The sequence below is a fragment of the Xiphias gladius genome, chromosome 2 (assembly GCF_016859285.1).
Source record: "Xiphias gladius isolate SHS-SW01 ecotype Sanya breed wild chromosome 2, ASM1685928v1, whole genome shotgun sequence".
Taxonomy (NCBI): Eukaryota; Metazoa; Chordata; class Actinopteri; order Istiophoriformes; family Xiphiidae; genus Xiphias; species Xiphias gladius.
The window spans coordinates 6,460,850-6,480,917 of NC_053401.1; the positions used below are offsets into that span (position 1 = coordinate 6,460,850).

General features: G+C 45.4%; 1 protein-coding gene across 2 annotated transcripts in view; it reads left to right on the forward strand.

Moving 5' to 3' along the window:
* Nucleotides 1-2,746: 2,746 nt before the first annotated feature.
* The window catches only part of si:dkey-97m3.1 (fatty acyl-CoA reductase 1), a 53,750-nt gene continuing 36,428 nt past the window's right edge, over nt 2,747-20,068 (forward strand). Inside the window, exon 1 of one of the 2 annotated variants that reach the window (XM_040145403.1) lies at nt 2,747-2,998. In XM_040145403.1, the coding sequence (XP_040001337.1) occupies nt 2,990-2,998 (9 nt within the window). In that variant the 5' untranslated portion in view covers nt 2,747-2,989. Of the gene's footprint in view, nt 2,999-4,080; nt 4,192-20,068 lie in introns of those variants that run through there. The other variant, XM_040145411.1, reaches the window with a different exon arrangement.

Here is a 20,068-nt window from a genome sequence, read left to right on the forward strand (position 1 = left end):
TTAGTCAGACATTTCCCCTTATGATATATCCCCCTAAGTGCTATAGGGATTTCACAAGCTAGTGTGCTGTTATGATTTTTTTTTTTGAAAACACAATGTTCCATCATATTTTCGCACATACACATTCAATAATGAATAGTAGAATGATGCGTTTCTGCTCCCTTGTCTCAGGTCAACACGTGCATGATCTTCAGCCTCTTCGGCACCTTTGTACATTTAATCGACGTGCGTGCATCCACCTCCTCCGGTTTATATTGTGGGGTTTTTTTGTGGCACGCGTGCGTCCTGCTGTGAAAAACACGTGGGGAGGGGGGAATGTGCGAGGTAAACGTTGCAATTAGGCATCCTGGTGCAATTTAAAGATCAGATTTTACATTTTAGCCAAACCTCAGACGTCAGCTCGTGGTTCCTAAGTGCGACCCTACTTTTGTTTCACCTTGACTAATACCCTAATCTGCGCCTTGGGATCAAAACGTCAAATATTCCTCAGGAGGTTTGGCGTCAACGAAGTGTGTCGTGCGTCCGTACAGAGGTGTGTGCATCAAGTGGACAAAGAAAGAGACGTAGAATGGAAAAGAGAACCGAGTGAGAGACGAGGCACCGCGGGAGACGGGACAACACGCTCACCCGCGGAGGCGGAGATGCCCGGGGCCGCCCTGCTGCCGGCCGGAAGCTGCTGCCCGGTGCCCGTGTTCTCCGCGGGGGGCGAATCGGTCGCCGAGCCGGACTCCGTGGAGAGCAACGGGCCGCCACACACTGCTCCGCTCTTTTCCGAGGAGACACCGAGGGCGTCGGAGCCGAGGGGCCGCCTTTTGACGTGTGTGTGTGTGTGTGTGTGTGTGTGTGTGTGTGTGTGTGTGTGTGTGTGAAATGGCACTCGAGGGCAGTCACCCGCATTTTTTTTAAAGATTGCTGGGCTCAAATCCCCAGCAACGTACTGCAGACCGACAGTCACACCTCATTCAGATGAAGACCGGGGTGTTACAAAGTAGTTTTATGAGTTAAAACAATTCATTTAAGCTCATCACACACACACACACACACACACACACACACACACACACACACACACACACACCCTCTCTGAGGTAACTGACAGTAGGCATGGCCCAGATCTTCGCAGCAGTGTGCGATGGACCGCTCTACCTCCTCCGCCAACACCCCCGGTGCTCTCCCTCGCTGCACGGCTTCATCCTTGCGGGATCTCCCCAGAACTAAACACCCCGAGCCCGCGAAATAGCTGCGGCGCGGAGGCAAACGACAAAGTACAACGAGTTCATCCCTCGAGAAGCCTTTGCACCTTTGCACGGAAAAAAAAAAAAAAAAACCGTCGGCAAATCCCCAGCGATCGACGGTTTCAGCATCGAGGTCTTCGGGACTGTCTCACCCGACCAACTTAGAGCTGCGGGGGGTGGGGGGGGGCAATCCTCCCATTTGGGAGCGACACGGGGCCCCCCTGGGAAGTCCTGGGCGGGCACAGTTTCAAAAATGCACGTTGAGCGCGTCACGGCGCCGCGGAGTTGAATAATACTCACGACGTATCGGCCACGACTTTCTAGGAGACGGCCGGAATCACGGGGCGGGGGTTAGAAGTGCCCCCCCGAGGGACACACCGAGGATTGGGCTCTCCCACACACGCACATACACACACACACACACACACACACACACACACACACACTTAGATCTACCGCACATTCTCCACGGCTCTCTGCTGAGCCCGGTCCCCCGCCACGCGCACCGTCCCGTCGTCCCGTCACGTGCTCATACTTTCACCGAGATTTATTCCACTGTGGCCACGCATTGCACAGCTGTGGCAAAGAGCAGAGCCCGTGGGGGGGCAAAGTGCCAGTCACGAGCTGTAAGAAGTGGAGTAATGGCACCAACTGGGGGTTTAAGCGTTCTCCGGGGGGCGCAGTAACCAACGCGCTGGAATGTGATACCCGGTACTTAGTGACTTTAATCATACGTGAGTGTTTTGCAACCGGGGAGGACAAGCGATCGGCCACGCGTGTCCCGGTGTGGAGGTCGGCGGTCGAGGGCCCTGACCTGACATGAGGCCCGATTTGCGGAGCGATCCCAAACGGGATCCTCTTATTGGATCGATTGTTTACGTCCAGATTTTCCCCTCCTCGAGAAAAAAATGGTCCACGAGGCAGCATTCCAGGTCACAATGTATTTTGAAGTGTGTGTGTGTGTGTGTGTGTGTGTGTGTGTGCGTGCGTGTGTGTGTGTGTGTGTGTGTGTGTGTCTTGGATCCCTAACACATCTGTGAAACCTCATCTGGGCGGATAGAAATATGAAACACGTTTTCATCCTCATACACTCTTTGAGGTTTTGCTTTTTGAAATAAGGATGGGGTTTCGATGAATTCCTAATTTTATTCGCCTATAACCTACCATCAATGTCCCCGAATCCTTCAGGGCCTTCACTTGATAATTCTTTAGACAAATATCTAAGGTTTACGAGGAGTTAAAAAAGGGGGGGGGGGCATCAATAGCTATGTGAACTATTCAAACGTTGTATTTCAGAGAGGAAAGGCGTTGATTTGTGTGTTTGCCACAGGTCGAAGTTAATATTCTGATCATTCCGAGAGAAAAAAAAAGGCATTTCTGGCCGGCCACGTTAACTCCCCAGATTTTTTTTTTTTTTTGAATGAAATTCGGCGTGGTGCTCGCGTGCACACAGCGGAACGGCGAGTACCCGGCAGGTCCTAGGGGCGGGTTTACCGTCGGGTCGACACGCCCTGCCTGTGTCTCATACTGGTGTGGCAGTCTGTCTGGCCGCGGTAGTCGGCAGACAGACAGACAGGCAGGCAGGCAGACGGGCAGACGGCGGGGCCGAGCCGAGCCGGGATTTTTTGACGGTGGAAGTATCCCAGCAGCCAGAGCCCAGGGGCGGCCGGTGGGAGGAGGCAGAGAGTCCGCAGCTGCCGCACCGCACAGCCTCTCTGACAGTCGCGAGAAGAAGGAGCAGCCTGCGCCAACCAATGTCAACGGTAGGAAGCTTTCATATTTCTTTTTTTTTTTTTTTTTTCCCACTTGAGAACAGGGGGGCTGTTTTTTTGCGAAGGGTTGCGGATTTGAATGTGAATTGTGGGAAGCGGCGGTGTGTCGGGGCGCGCCGCTGCCGGAGCATCTTCCCTTGGATTTTGTCGGCTGTGTGGTCGGAGCGGCGGGAGTGAGCGTCAACGCGCCGGGGATGAGAACGCCGAGGAGGTCCACGGGCACCGCCGACCGGTGAAACCCACGGTGTTTCGTTTCCGTTCTCTAACAGTTCGTTTGTTTTGTGTTGTTTTTTTTTTTGGTCTAAAACGCGGAGGGCTGTGTGTGAACAGAGCCCGCGGTTAGCACGGAGCCGTGGCCGCCTCCGGCGGCAGGGCGGCGGGCAGCGGGGACGGTTCGAGCCGCAGTCAGCGTGGAGCAGCTGCGGCAAGTTAGCGGCCGTTAGCTGCTGCAAGTGCGGACCGCGGCCTTCAAAAGAAAAGCGTAAAAATATTCGACACAGAAACAAAATGCCAGGTGTGTCATCTAAGCAACCATTTAGTGCGTTCGACTGAACAGTTTTGAATGAGAAAAGCAGAGTATTGTTTTGAAACCACAGATTTTTAGGGGATGAATGTGTGTCGAACCCGTCACGTGGCCGGCAACTTCAAATGCTCGCGGGAAAGCACCTTTCGGGACGTCAGGAACTGGCGCAAAGACCCGTGTGACACGCATCCCTTGAAGGATCTTTTACCCCAAAATGTGCAAAACCTTCCTTATATCTACACCCTCGAACTGCAACCCTGTGGTGTGACTGCGCTCACCTCGCCCTGGGCCAAGTCGTGCAGGCCGGGCCTCCGAAGTCCCAAGCGGCCTGGAAGTAGCTCGTACCGGAATGCCAACGTGCGTTGCCGTTCGTGTCCGCCGCGCAGGTGGTCGTGTCGGTCGATTAATCAGTCGGTCGACAGAAAATAAATTGCCGTTTCCGTAATCGGTTGTTTAAGTTTTAATAATCGAGCAAAGATATCAGACAGATGTGAGGATTTGCTGCTTTTCTGTTTGACATTCGTGTTAAGGGAATTTGTTTGGGGCTTTGGACTGTTGCTTGGCCTGTGGAAAGTTATGGTGGGATATTTTTGAATATCTTTGTAGACTAAACGATGACGAATCGACACTGAAAGTATTCACTGGTAGTCGCGGTCGTAAGGTCGGTACCCCTTTCTTCTTTCATTTTTTTTTGGTGTCGTTTTATTATGAAAGGATTTACCGGAAGCGTCGCGTTAACGCGTTCTGTCTTGACGCGATCAAAGGGAAAATGCTCGTATTTGTGCGGCCGTTCATTTCGTTGCGTCGCGCTCTGACTGTCGCAACGATGGAAGCCAGAGACGACCGCGCTGTCGTCACTTTTTTTTTTAATCTATTTGTGCGTGCGCGTGTGTGTGTGTGTGTGTGTGTGTGTGTGTGTGTGTGTGTGTGTGTGTGTGTGTGTGTGTGTGTGTGTGTGTGTGTGTGTGTGTGTGTGGAGAGAAGGGGTTCGCCATGTGGAGGCGAGCCGTTTGAGTCACCTCCTGGCCGAAGTGGTTTTTGTTTTTGCTCGGTGGTCTGACTCAGATGACAGAGAGCCCAGCTGACTCCCCCGATCATGACCCTTGCATCTGGGCAGCAGCTCTGTGTTCAGATCGGGCCTTGGCGTGAATTTCTTCCTTCTTTCTTTCTTTCTTTCTTTCTCTCCTGTTGAGGGAGACCAGCTCTGGCCCCCCACATGGGTGCACATCAGACCACAGACCCCGAAGTGTAACGGAAATGTCTTTGCAGAAGATGTGTGGTGCTGCATATGATTTTTTTTTTTGACTTCATACTTTTGCCTAACGATTACTGCGTGAAAAGCTCAAAACTGATCCTGTCACTGTTCTGTTCATACATTGTCAAGCGGGGCAGTTAAACCCCCTGGAGAGGCTTCATAAGCCGGTGGACTAGCCTGCCCTGCAGTCAGCTTGCTACATGCCTCCCCACTCATTCTGTGAACATGATCATGATGATGTTCGTGTTAAATGTCAAAGTTGTCCCCCCTTTTTTTCTAAGATACAGTGAAAGGGCATCAGGTCCATTTAATCCGAGGGAGCGCGTGGCACTTAAAACCTAATTTGATGGCAATTTTTAATCACATGAATTCTGTTTTTGTTAAAAAAAATAATAATAATTGAAAAATTCTGTTAATTGGGGGGGTGTGTCTTGTTTCTGCCAGGTAAACACTAAAGCCACAGGTTACGGGTCTCACGTGATTATAGCCACTGGTTTAAGGTCAGTACTTGATAGGCTTCTGTTTTATTTGTTTGTTTCATTTATTTTAACTGTAAAGGGACCATGTGCAGTCTCAAACACAGATGTTACGACCTCGTGCGTTGTACCGGGGTTGGGCTAAAGGTACATTTTTCAGCCACAGAACAGCACAGAGCAGACGAGACAAGGCGACGTAAAACCAACTGACATACAGTACAACATCTCTCTCTCTCTCTCTCTCTCTCTCTCTCTCTAGTTGCATTTATTTCTCTTTCTGGGAGTCAAGACGTGTGTTCTATCATTGAAAAAAATCATGCGACAGCCCTTTACAAGACCTTGTTTTAAAATCTACACTGCTCCGCTTTATTGACACAAACATGCTTAAATCCACACACACACACACACACACACACACACACACAATAAACCAATATAGTAAGGCTGCAACTTGTAATTATTTTTATTATTGGAGAATCTTATGATTACTTTCCTCGATTAATCCTTTTGGTCAGTAGAATTTTTTTTATGAAACGATAAACAAATCACAATGTTCCACCATCAGTGCTCACTAAAGACCAACGCGACATTTTCAAAACGGCTTTCGTTCTCGTCCGGCCAAGAGTTCCAAACTCAAAGATACTCATTTTACTGAGCCGTAAATTGAGGAAGAGCAGCAAACCCTCACAGCCGAGATACCATCACATCGTAGATCTCTACAAAACAGGTTCACGCCGCCGCATAGTTCTCGGCTTTCGTTGACAGGACGTGCACAACTCTCGCACACAAGCCAATATAGTCCCTACCCAGGTCAGCGTTGGAGGTTTTGTCTCGTGTAACAATCTGCCTGTCTTCATGATGAAGTAAAGCCCCTTCATGCCGAGTCATGAAGCTGGACGTGGCTTCCCCGGGGCAAATTGCTGTGTTAAACATACCGAATAGTGCCATAGAACGTGGGACTATAGCTTGTGTTCCCTGTCTGTTATTTTGAAAAGGCCCTTGATATAGATCATCGGTACGTCACGTGGCGCGGCGCGCGAGCAGATTTTTACCCCTTGGAAAGCCGTTTTGATGTGTGAAATAAATAAATATGGCTTGTCACTATCAAAGCTACAAGAGGCGAAGTGAGGAAAAAGTGTCTCGGGCTGATTTCTAAATCGGGAGCACAAAAAGAGCTAATTATCATCCCGGGGTGACCTATATTTTGTTCTCGGATCGGTGTTAGGTAATGGTACACACGTTCGTGAATGTGTGGTCATTTTATTCATTTATAGCTGCGTTAAGTTTCGTCGGACGCTACCAGAAAAGCAGTTCGTTCTCTACTTGGTTTCACCCCTCGGCGCATGAAAGTGTTTCCTGAGGTGTTTGAAGTTGACCAAGTTGTGTTCAGAAACCAAGAAACGGGCAGGGCAGATTTTAGAAAGTCCCTCTTTTGTCCTCGGGGGCCGTAACCCGTCTTGTTTTCGTGTGTGCAGCCTCTCATCCTTTCTTCTTATCTCAAGCCCCTCTGACCTCTTCTTTCAATATCCCGTTCTCCACAGCCATCCCTTCTTTTTTTTTTTTTAACCTCTGCTTTACATGAGTGCTTCCTCTCCTTCCTTCTGTCTCCTGTTGCAGCCCTCCATGAATATTTAAATGCTGAGTAGATGGGTTTCTTCTCACTCTTCCTCTCCCTCCGTGCATTTCCAAACCACGGCGAGTAGTAGTTACGGTACAGTAAGTGCAGAGGCATGATGGGAGTGCAGCGTGTGGGAGCTGTCTCTTCCATGCCTGTCTGTGTCGGCGGTCTCAGGCAGTTTGGGAGGGCCGTGATATAAAGACCTGGTCCAGGGTAAGGGGATTGCGGTGGCTGTTTTGCTGCCACTGCGAGGGTCTAAATCTTTCATGTCGTCGGCGACGAGTGTGTGGAGGAGGGAGGGAGCCAGATTGAGCAAATTTCAGCTGTGGCATTCACAAATATTAGCCTTGGATTTCATCCTTCCGTCTTGTTGCCTGTGATGTAACATGCGCAGTTTCCAAAAGCCCCAGGTGACATCTGCAATTTTTTATTTATTTATTTATTTATTTTTTAATACCCAAAGATATTCAGTTTGCAGTGACATACGTAAAACGCACCAAAGCAGAAAATCCTCTTCACAATCGAGGAGCTGACCATCAGTAATCTGCATTTTTGGTGGAAAAACAATGACAATTTTACTTAATTTCATGTGAGTCAGTTGAGTGGTTGTCGAGGAAGTTGACTCAACCTTGCGGTGTTGCCAGAAGGAAAATCACCTAGTCAAGTCTTTCATCATCTGAGAAGCATTTTTTACAATCCACCTACTGGATGCTGTGATGTTGCTCAGGATGAGTGAAAACTCTCACTTGCTGGTGGCGCTGGATGAAAAGTCAGGGGATCACCAAAGTCAGCCGGGTTCATCCTCCAGTCACGTCGCTCTGCTTCCTGCTTCTTTTTATACTAACGGTAAGAGTGGTTCATGTCACTGGCATGTGTGATGTTTTTATACACGGGCCGAAGCTGTTGAACTTGATCACATCCATATTATGTCCCCATGACATTCCTGCTTAATGCCGACAACGACATGGCGCAGCAACTTCATAAACGATACAACGCTAGATGCATCGTCTCTGCTGTAATTTGCGATGGGGCGGTTTAATTTGTGTCTCCTTTGTAGTCGTGCCAGTCGAACCAGTGTCAGAGCTGCTTTACAGCTAAACAGCCTCTCCAGCCTAAATGATAAATGCTGCAATTCAAGAGCAGAACACTGAATAGCTCGGTAAAAAAAAACAGAAAAGAGCAGGTGTTTAATTTAAAACAATGCAAAAGGAATCCAGACTAAATCAGCTAAATGTAGCACACGGTGTAGCTGTTGGCTGTGCCACTTCTACAGTCCCAGAGAAGTGTCGCTGCGCCTGTGGTTGGCCGATTCTCATGGGAGGACCCGGATAGGTTTGAATCAGCGTTGGGTGCAAAGGCAGTGCATGGTGTGAGGATAAACGAGCGGGAGAAAGGGGCTGGGGCCACGAGGAGGGGGGGACTGTGCAGATCCCACTTTCACCTTGAGGATAGTCCTTTTAAAGAGGGACATTCTGTTTTGATTTGGCTAAAATTAATCGATGATTTGAGGAACAAAACAAGTGTGTTTGCAGGTTTTAGCTCCATAAAATCATTATGCAGACTTAAAAGTCATGCAGATTTTCAAATGCATGCTGTACAGTTTTAGATTTATTTATTTATTTATTTATTCTTTCCCATTGGCTTCATTCATTTGTTTGTCGTATGAAAACCCTTCAGCCGACGCTTAAAACTTAATGTAGACTTGTTCATCGCGGTGGATTACTTCAAGCGTTTTTAGGCTCAACAGTAGAGTTGAGGTAGACGATAAAATAGTAGATGAAATCAAAATTGAGGGGGCAACAAAAGCAGAGATGCATAATGTCAAATTTTTCAAGAAAAGGCAAGTCTAAAATGTGTTTTCTAAAATTGCATATGAAGATGCAAGTACAGCAAATGACTCACTTGAAACTTGAGCCAGCAGTTTCACTGTAAGATGATTTTGAACACTTCTGTTGAGACTAACTGCTTGAGCAGAACAGTCAATATTGGTTTACCTACACCCAACAGTTACCAGTTTTATTGTTGTGTGTGTAGGAGGTAAATCCATACTGTGGCCTCAGGACCGTGGTTTGTGTTGGTGCATGTCGGAACAAACTTGAACGCTGTCTGTAAAGGCCGATTTATACTCCGGCGTAGGCGTGGCCCACACCCTAGCTGATGGAAGCGGCCTATGCCGTTGTGAGCGTTTACGCTTGTGCGCTGGTGGGGCCTGCGTCGCGCCGCGATCACACCGCGACAACACTAGTTGGCAGTGGGGTTCCTATGCCACCGTGTTGAGTTCCTTCGCGTACTTCAGACGGCGACCGCAACTGAGCGGGTCACGTTGGAGTTGGAGCTTGACAAAGAAGTTCTGTTTGTTCTCCAAAACAACTATTTGCACAAAGTTTGGGTGCTGTGTAAATCATACATTCTTGGGAACAAAATACTAGCTGATCTGATTACATTTTGAAGCACCTTACTGGAAAAAGGTTCGGATATTAAAGGCTCCCTGATATAATATCATTACCTCCTTTTTTTTTATCTCCTATCTTGTATTTTCCATTGAAAACCGATAAAGGAATATAAACACGATAAGAAATTCTTATAATCTATAAACCAGAGAGAAATTGTTTGAGTTGATGGGAGGGGCAGCAGTGTAGGATTTCTTAAAATGTTGGCTTTTTTTTTTTTTTTCCTTCGCCTACTTGTACACAATGAAAGCCGGAGATCCGCTGATATTTAGAACAGTCATACTCGCTGTTTCCAGAACTCAGATGATTTTGATTTACTGTGTCAGAAGATGCAGAAAAAGCATTTGAGGTGTAACCATTTTTGATTAAAACTGGGCTTTTAAATGGTTCTTCATTTATCAGAATAGTTTCCGGAATTTTAGCTGCTCCTGTCCAGGTCGCTAAATACTCCAGGTATACATTAGGTGAAGACAAGTACCTTGACATTATCTATATCATTTGTATCATTGAGCTTGTTATGGCTGGACTCAGGATCTGTCGTGGTTTCCTGTTAAATGCGACATCAGGAATTAATACACCCCATCCCCAGTTTCCTTCATTTTGGGCTGCAAAGTTGGAATCTCTTCCTGCTGTTTACTTAAGCAGCCTGTCGAACAAGGCCGCCCTCATTCACCTCCCCAAGACGATCTTGTTCGTTTTGGGGCGGCGAAGCCTTGACAGGCGGATTGACTGGAGTGACAGGAAAGTCATGCCTGATGCTTTCATGCCATTTGGTTGCTGTAGGAGTGAAAACGTTTCTCCCTTCTCTCAGCCTAACTCTCCTCATATACTATGTGTCCTAAGTCAGCGTCTCTTTTTCAGGGGGCAACAAGAGTAAGCCTCAGGGGCTACTTTGGAGTGATGTTTGTCTGGGACCCCATTAGGGATGTCTGTGGCAAGGTGGCCCAACCTTGCTGTCCGTGTCTGGGATCTTTTGGACGAACGCCCAGCCTCCTATGCATGGACGTTGTGGCCGGCAGCCAAGGCTATGCACATCTCCCTCTTACACCTCACTCTTTTTATTTTCCTTGAGACCTGAGCATAAATATCTAACAGGGTATTTCCTCTCCCTTTCCCGCTGACTGCTTGAACAGAAATGAGAGAGCGGCAGCTCATTGAGATTGTATCGTCCTCACAGACAAAACAATGCAGCGCAGAACAGGCCGGGTGCAGGAGAGATTACGGCAGCCACTCCCAGGGCCGCTTTGAAGTGAGCCACGAAGCAGTTGGTTAAAGTAAGAATGCAAGCGGATCAAAGACCAGAGAGTTGTTATTGGCTGTGTGGCCTGTTATTCTCCCCATGGGTGTCCAAGCCATTTACGTTTCGCTTTTTAGTTTGATGTGGTGCTGAAACAAGAAGAGGAACAAGTGGAAAACGATAAATATTTTCTTTAGATACTAGTTCTACACCTGTCGATTCCTCCGTTCTCACATAGTGCGTAATGCAGTTTGCAGTGGTAACTGTGGCAGGAAACGGGGCCAATTTACACAGAATTAGGAAACACTAGACCCAGGATGTGCTAGTTATGAATTTATTTATTTTTTTAGTCCAACCTATAACCACACAAGCTAATGTGGTAAGTTACAGGTATCGTTCTTGGCCCTAGAAGTGACGCTCAGTTGCTATTCTTGCTAGTCAGCTAGTTCGGATTTTGGACTGTTGGAGAATGCGAGCAATTTGCAGACGTCACCATCTGATCTAGGAACATGTCACGGGCCCTTTTCACTCAATTCACAGATTATTAGATCAAACAATTTTTAAAAAATCATATCAATTAAATAAATAAATCATCATTACTTCCAGCTGTAGTTTCAAATGTATGAAAAATTGTTTGTTTTTCTTTTCTTTTCTTTCTTATTCTCCTTTTTCATCACAAGTCTGATGATTTTACCTGCTCAAATGAATCTTTGAATATCTTGTGTCCCGAAGAGACACCAAATTTACAAAACGACAACCTGAACTCCGCCAAAGTTACACTTTGACCGCAGTTTTGTGACCACATCAGTCACTCTGGCATGAACATATGACTCTAAGTGGCCCCTCCAAGACCACATCCCCACTCCAGGCCCAGGAAGAGAGCAACCTTTCTTTTAATCTCTCCTCCTAGTCGTGTATCCAGCAGACCGCTAAAGCCGATTGCTTCCTCTTTTCCCTGAAACACACACACACACACACACACACACACACAAACAAACACACGTAAACTCGCGCATCAACAACAACCCTGTCCTTCTGGACCCAATCAATTTGCCTTCCATTCACAGAAATTGGCAACAACTACGCAGCCGTGTTTGCATGTTTTTAAAAGTTGCTCTTCTTGTCTAATCAGAAGTTTGTTTTCATCATATGCTTCAGATGCTATCACAACTCAACTGGTATGAGGTGTGTGTGTGTGCGTGTGTGTGTTTGTGTGTGACGTCGCGAGGGTGTTCCCTTCACATTCACCAAAGATAAAAAGATTATGATGATATAGTGTTAAATCCTGTTGCATTACTGTATCCTAATCTGTCCACTAGCGGCATAAATCTGAAATAATCTGTGGATGTTCATGCCTCTCGTGTTCAAAACTATCAGTGTTGGTGTGGTGTTTTCTACCTTATCTCTAATCTCCATACTGGAGGGTGGGTGGGTGGGTGGATACTCGAACAGCTCAGTGGTTGTTGCCAGAACTCCTTTGTCATTAATTACAAACGTGGCTGGCAAAACAACAAGGTGAAGCTGTTGAGTATGTGTGTGTGTAAAGTACTGCATTACTTTCAGTGCTGCGTGTTCACTGTAATCTATCTTTGCAAAGGATACCTGATTTTAAATGGACTTGGTCACGGACACTTGTTTCCGTGCAGGCAAACTGTGTGTTGTTCGAAAGCAAAGACGAGTCATTAAGTATAAGATGGTGTATTAGTTATATGATGCCACTGAGGTTTCAGATTTACACTAAGGCCTAATTATAAACCTAATTGGAACAGGTACACGTCTTGGATTAAGAGCAAACAGTCCTCAGCTATTAAGCAATCAGGCACCCCTGTGCTGGGCGATTATGGCTGTTGATGTTACAATATTTAATGGCAATATTTATCCAATACATCATGAAATGGCAAATCTATATTCAATGCATGTAAAATAGATTTAATGGATCCAAACTTTGGGCCTGATCCAAAAAAAGAACAGGAAAGACCTCCCCAAACCCAATGTGCATAACAGGGTATCTGTAGGTCTTAAAGGCTTAAAAAGAAAAAGGTCTTACGATGTATTAAAGTCTTAAATTTCATTTTCGAAGGCCCTGAATATTATAGAAAGTAACATTAGCTATAACCTTGTTTTGTATGTGGTTGCGGGCTGCGGCGAGAAATTACATATCTATATATCGCAGGAAGCTGTTGGATCCTTTTGTTGTGGAGTTTCAGTCGGCACCATCAGACGTAGAGCAAACACTGCCACTACGGGCCAGCTAGAGTAGTAGGAAGCTCATCGTCTCATGATGGTCAGGTTTCAGTTCCGGGGGAAAAACTAACTACTAGGCCTTATTGTCCCTACTGGTTTTCCGTCATTCTTCGACTGGAGAAACCCTTCATAAAGTTCTTTTAAAGAGAGGATAATTTATACTGTATTTATATCTATACTGATAAATCTGAGCATCTGTTTCGATGTATAGTTAAATTATATCTCTACTTTACATCAGACAAAAAAGACAAAGCGAATTTACAGGAAAAAAACTGGTAAATTCATGCTTAATTTTGTTAGTTTTTTCAATGACCATTTGCCTGGAATCATTCATTTGGATGACTCCTCTTAAAGTTCACAAACAGTGATTGAATTATCATCCAGCCCTACCCCCAGAGTGTTTAGCGAACATGTTACACGGAGCAGTGAAGGCAGTTTCAAGGAATCGTCTGCGGCGCCTCAGTGATATCCTGCAGGCTCATTTTCCTAATGTGGAAGGAAGAATGGACCAGGATAAGTGAGAGGGCAGCTGCGGCCTGTGCCCCGGTCTGCTTCTGTGATAAGGGCTTGAAGTGGCCGCACCAATTAAGGCCCGTTCCCATCATCGCTGCGTGTCTGTATATGTGAGCTTGTCCGGCTGCCGAAAGTGAGTTCCTTTTGTCAGCTACCGCGACAATGGCTGCCTCAAAAGGATCCTAACAGACCCACGGGTCCCTCTGCAGCTGGGGTTTGTGTGGGTATTTTATGTCGGCAACCCAAGGTGCATGCGGAGTGACGATCAGACAAATCCCAAGGCCGCGTCCCCAGACACTCCTTCACTCCTCCTGACATAATAAACAGTCAATATTGGACTGTATAGTGGGTTATAAATTGAGATTTTGGATTCCCTGAAGGATGAGTCATCCTTTTTCGCCATCACTGACAGGCGTGGTGTTTGCATACTTGTAATGAACATGTCACAGGACACACCTTTGCCTTGTGGGGGGAAAAAAATTCTGATCATGATGCATCAGCTGTGAGTATTTCTATTTTAAGTTTAACCGCAATGAACGATCTTGACGTCTTTTAAATTTTTTTTTAATTGTGACCAAGACACTGAGTGGGACATTTTACAGTTGAAAAGTAAACTCTTTGGTGAGCAAATATGCCATTTGCAAACTATGTAAATGACCTTAAAGATAGTTTGTACTGCAGTTTCTTTTTATCAGGGAACATATACACTGATACCATGTAGCTGCAGTAAGCTAATATCAGCGGATATTGGTGTTGCTCGAGTGTATGCTGCACCGCTCCATCCGTTCCATTGTAACAGTTGTTAGGGCACTAAATTGCAAGTAAACTTTACTCTGACACTAGAAAAACTGTGTGGACTGACCAAAAATTCCAACATAAGAAAAACACACATGCGTCTCCAAGGGGCAGCGCAGATCTCCTTGACATTTTTCCTCCTAAAAAAGTTTTCTCGCAGTCGCGTCTGTTTACGCGAAACATGAACCCAAACTGATCCAATAATAAATCTTGTCCGTTCCAAAGAGTGTCCCGTTGTCCTTGTGTATCTTTTGCGCTCTGGTGTTTTTTTGTTTTTTTCCCTTTAGGCAATTCCACAGAAACTGCGATTTGCCGTTTGTTTTTCAAATCGGAATGGGTTTTCCTTGGAAAGGGACATTCAATTGATTAGCATTTGATAGTAAAATAGCACTGCGCACAGCAGCCACATCTATTTGCTGCCCTCAGGGAAGCCATTTAGAAAGATTCTGTTTTTCATATTGAGTTATCCAATGTAAGCTACCTGTGGTTTGGGAAGTGTTTAGGAAAATTATTTAAAAATAGAAGTCAAAGTGTGTGTAGAAATAAGCTGAAGATCTTATGTTGACTGCTGCAACAATTGACTTCTTTTATTGTTCATTAATCTTAATAATTCTGGTCTATAAAATGGAAAAAAAAAGCCGGATAGCTTTAAGTGACCTCTTCAAACTGCTTGTTTTGTCCAGCCAACAGTCCAAAAACAAATATATTCAGTTTCAGCTCTAGTTGACTATTATTGAACTCTGTGTCAATGCATTTTTTGTCTTTTTGTTTTGTTTTTAAAATGGTTAAACTATATCTGAAGCCCAAGTTATCACCTAAGCAGATCACTTCAGATTTGCATACCTCTCACACACATGCCACAGTTGCAGAGTGTTATAATACAGAGCTTCACTGTTTTTTTTGTGCTGAAGACTTGACAGCATTCAAGGAAGTGTTTTGTTTTTTTTTTTTCTTCTTTAGGAAAGGTGGTTGAACAGTCAGTTCCCAAGACTTTCATTGTGTTTCTGTAGGTAAAAGCTGAAATCCCACACAGCACAGAAAAAATTGTCCAATACGGTTTGGGACAGTGCGGTGGTTTTGTTACTCGAAAGAGGTGCGTGGGATTCATACCGTGACGACGACACGGTGCAGGTTCATGACCCTCTTGGCCCCGGTGCAGCACTCCGGGTACAATTGCCAGTCTGGGTCTGAGACGGGTGTAAACTGACACCGCAGCATCAAGAGGCTCTGTCACTCAGAAGACGGCTGGTGTAATTACTGAATCCCTCTGCCATCAGACATAATGTAGACAATGCACTGATGCATGTGTGCGAATACACAGAAATATAAGCTCTCTCTCTCTCTCTCACACTCTCACTCTCACACACACACACACACACTCACAAACACACACTCACAAACACACACTCACACACGCGCACACAATCTCCCATGGCCAGGTATCTGATAGTGAGCTGTGACCTTCATGTGTAGACTTGGAACTGGCTCGTGTTTTTTTTTTTTTTTTTTTTTTTTTTTTCAAAAAGATTAAATTAAAAGAGACACTGCTTAAATCCTTGAAGCCCAACATAATTAATTTTAATTAGATTAGCCTTTAGCTGCCTCGGAAAAAAATGAAATGGAAGAGAAGACCTGCCGGTTTTTGTGCAGAAACGCAGTCTTGAACAAGGGGCCCGTTAAAGTGCCGCCAAGCACGTGGGTTTGTGAAAGGGGCAATGTCACCGCCCTCATATAGTGGAGCCGGGGGAAGTTGAGCCGGAGGATGCTGGAAAAGACGTTTAAGTGGTTCGTCGTCACGGAAAGCGTGTATGTGACTGGCTTCCATTCAAGGGAAAGAATTCAGGATTTGACTAAACCGTGTGTGTGGGGCTATAGTGAGAGAGTGGTGTCATCGTTTGGCCGTTCAAAAACCAGAAACTCGAGGAAGAACTGCAAGGAATGGTTTAGACAGTGTGTGTATCTGCTCTTACGTAAACTGGAAGTGTTAGCATGTGTGGCTAACTAGCTTAATAACTGTCAAGGTCAAGGAGCACATCGTTAACTAAACTGTTTTGTGGGGTTACGTCACGGGCTCGGTCCTGCTTTGGGTTTGTTTTTTTTTTTGGATTTGCGGAAGTTTACGCCCGAGCAAATCCAGTCAGTGTTACCTGAGCTAGAGTCACGGTGGTCCTCGTCCTAGAAGTCCCCCACCCCCTTGTAACGTTGGAATTGAAAACGTACTGTTACGAAAACACGAACGAGTATGTGAGCTTATAATAACAACTAGCTTTACACTGCAATATAAGAACAATGCTGCTTGGCTTGGCGAATGGTCGATTTGAGTCCAAGCTTTATCGCTGTCTCAAGTACTAATTATGAGAGTCACTTTTCTTCCCGCGAGCTAATACAATTTTATTAATCTAATCTTTATCATCAGGTCACTTCCCTGCCCTCATCCACTCCCTCTGTTTAGAAGGAGACACGGGCTCGCTCATTTCCTCTGTACTTGAGATTGTCAGGGACAGGAGCCAGAAAATGCCTGAAACAGCCAGGTGACCGCGACACAGCCAAAACTAGAAACGCCGTCATTTAAGTGAGGAGCTATCGATCATCATGCCTTCTTTGCGGATTATATTGTGGGTGGCTAATGTCTGTACCTGGTCCGTGCGGGGCATTCTGGCTCCTGTGTTAGTTGTGGTTTTCCTTTCTGAGTCTCGGATCCTGGATGAAGTGAAACTTGTTTGGCCCGTTCTGTCTCCTGGCTCGACTTTACCGGTTGGACCCTCGTCTTTTCAGAGGTCTCCGTGTTGGCACCGGGATATAAAAACGGCTGCCTGCAGTGGTAGTACACTTAACTCAGCTTTTCTGGGTTTTTATTTACACTGTTGGCATATTGCTATTTAGTGAAAGGGACTGACTTTTCCTTTGTGTTGCTTGGCATTGGCATTCAACTTGACTAATGCTGCCTTAATTATTGGCTGCATTTTGCAGCATTTTACTTTTTTCCCCCCACACTCCCTCTCCCTCCCCTCCTGCTTTTGTCCATCTATAATGGCTTTAGTCAGCGTGCAGCTGTAGAGCTCTATTTTTTTTATTTATTTATTTATTTTTATTTTTTTCGCCTGCGTCTCCAGCAGCACTCAGCTGACCCACTAATGGGGGGGGGGGGTGGTTTGTGTGAGGAAAGGCCGGAGGCATCAGAAGGACTGCAGAGCTGCGGCTTAAACTGTGTGGACCTCCTGGGGAGAGAGGCTTTGAGGAAAAACACAGGAAAAACCCACAGTCCGAAGAAAAGTAAACGTGAAATAAGGCCAGAGTGCAGTAACATTAGCTGCAGACAACAGTAAACCTCTGTAGCCAAGATGAATTCGTATGCCTCGAGCATCTCCTACTAGCTTTATTTCTGCAATGTGACTTTGGGCATGACGCGGTACTTTGTCAAGATGGCATCATGACCTGAGAAGCTGGTCCCTTAAGGTTTTAGTGCTCGTCCCTGCTGTCCTCTACTTTCATTTTTCCCTTTCAAGTCATAATACAGACGCTAAAAAGGATGCTGCCTTATTCATCAGGGAGGAGGACAACAAGGTTCATGCTGACAGAACTCATGCGAACTTTATTCTGCTTGCCCTTGACAGTGATTGCTGAATACGAGTTGAGGGATTTATAAAACCTTGAAAAAAACTTTTTGTATTGGAGGAAAAAAAAAAAAAAGTGTTTTTAGCTAAATTTCTAGCTGGACAAGAATAAACAGAGATGGCACATGCTGGCACCATCAGGAAGCAGAACTGTTAACAGTGCGTTCATGCAAGTCAGGATATTTACTGTACTGTGCGTCCGATGTTGCCCTGAATGGTGTTTACTCTAAGCTCTTGCATTGCCTCTTCCTGATTTCTCACATGTTTTGGCCACGGTCTAACGCAGTAATTTCCAGCCCTTTTTTTTGGCTTGCGACCCCTACTTTCAACTCCTTGTCACAGGATGTGTATGTCTTACGAGATTTCTTTATCGGAACGTTTTGTTTGAATCTTTTCTAGAGACCCGAAGATGTAAAATTACATATTTCATTTATGAAAATCAACGATTGAGGGTCTGAAAGACCTTGCCAATCACCTTGTGAATCCCTTTAGCCACATCTCGAAACTCCTTGTGGGGTCCTGACGCCAAGGTGGTCTAACTGATTGATCTTTGCAAAAATGTCAACTTGTCCCACAAATTGAAAACCTATACCTTGGCCTGTATTTACTATAGCTGGATATAGTAGCTTGGTGCTTTGTGACTTACTGACCGAAATGTGTCCACAGCAACAAGAATCAACCTAATGCATTGATGTAACATATTTGCTGGTTTAAGTCATAACTTAGCCAATTAGATCCTATCATATACTACTTTATTTCTGTGAAGTTTTTGTGGCGCTGACAGAAAAAAATCAATAATTTTACCCTCTCTAATGTGAATATTTGCCGTTCTATGACAGTAAACAGAATCTCTTAGATTGCAGGCTGATTTTCTGACAAATCCTTTTATAGACACTGTGATGAACTGTTTCCTGACATTCTATAGACCTAAGGATTAATTGATTAACTGGGAAAGGAATCAACAGTGACATGAATCATCACTTGCAGCCCTAATGCTTTATATAGTTTGGTAATCTGTAAAAAAAAAAAAAAAAATTCAGGTATCATCAGATGGCAGTATCAGAAAATTCAAAAACAATGCCCCTGCCCTAATAATCAAGATAAGATTTCTGTAAGGACACAGAAAGTTTTACTCCAAGATATAATCAAAGTGTAGCCCCTGTTTCCATGTTGGCTTGTAGGAGAAGGAGGCTGGACACCATCAGCCTCAGTGACAGTCATCGGGAGAGGAAAGAGTTGTAGTTTTCTCACCTTTAGAAGAAAGCAGTTGTGTGTGTTTGTGTGTGTTTGTGTGTGTGTGTTTATTTGAGTATCATGAACGTGGGATGTGTGCATCCGTTCCAACACTTTTCCGGCTGCAGGAACATTTCCATTGTCAGGCGTTAATCCGTAGTGACTTTCAGCCCCCCCTGCCCTTGTCCTCGTGTCCACAGGGAATCTCTGTAAAGCGCAGAGATGGAATGTCAGGGGCCTCAGCGGAGGACCTTGGCGTCGACCTTTTTTATTTGGGGTGTCCGTACATACAAAGTAGCAAATATGCAGATATTACATTGTCTGTAAATTAAAGATCCAGGAAAGATAGCATTGAAATGATCTGTCAGAATTTGTGTAAATATAAAGCTCGGCAGGCTTTGCTTTAGATGTATTCTTTGCTTGAAACCCAGGTTGTAGTTTCTATGATGCCTCTTTTCCACTGCGAACCCAGTGCAAGAATAAATCACACACACACACACCCTTCTTTCTCTGTGTGCATAAGGGGAGCGTAATTCAATATTGCGTGCACAGACGGCAGAATGGAAAGAAAGCAAGTAAATAAAAGATTGTTTGTTATCTGGGCCACGTTTGGCTCAGGAGGATTTGATTTCTGTCTTCAGTCTTTGGGCAGACATACCGTGAATCAGCAGCCCAGGAGAGAGCGGATGAAAGAAACACATGGGGGAAAAAAAAACTCATCTTGTGTACGAATCACAGCTGAATCACTAAAAGTGCTGATCAAGCGTCGGTCCTGGCTAAATTTTTTGCTATTGTTGCCAAGTGCACAACTTTACAAGTAGGTATCCCATCAGCCCTGCGTTTTTACTGGCTGGTTTGCAAATGTTAGACGGGACTGAACATGCCAGCTAGCCTGCTCCTGTGATTGGTTAGGAAAAGGGGGTGATGACAACTAGAGACATGAGGCCGTAATCCATCTTTCAGAGGCCTGTGATGTATTGGTGCATCGTTGCACACAAATGAGCGGCAACTTTGGGAGCGCAGTTGTGAGCTTTTAGCCCACACATTCGACACAATGCGTTTGTCAGACACACACCTGTGCAGCCAGCTTTCAATGAGTCACA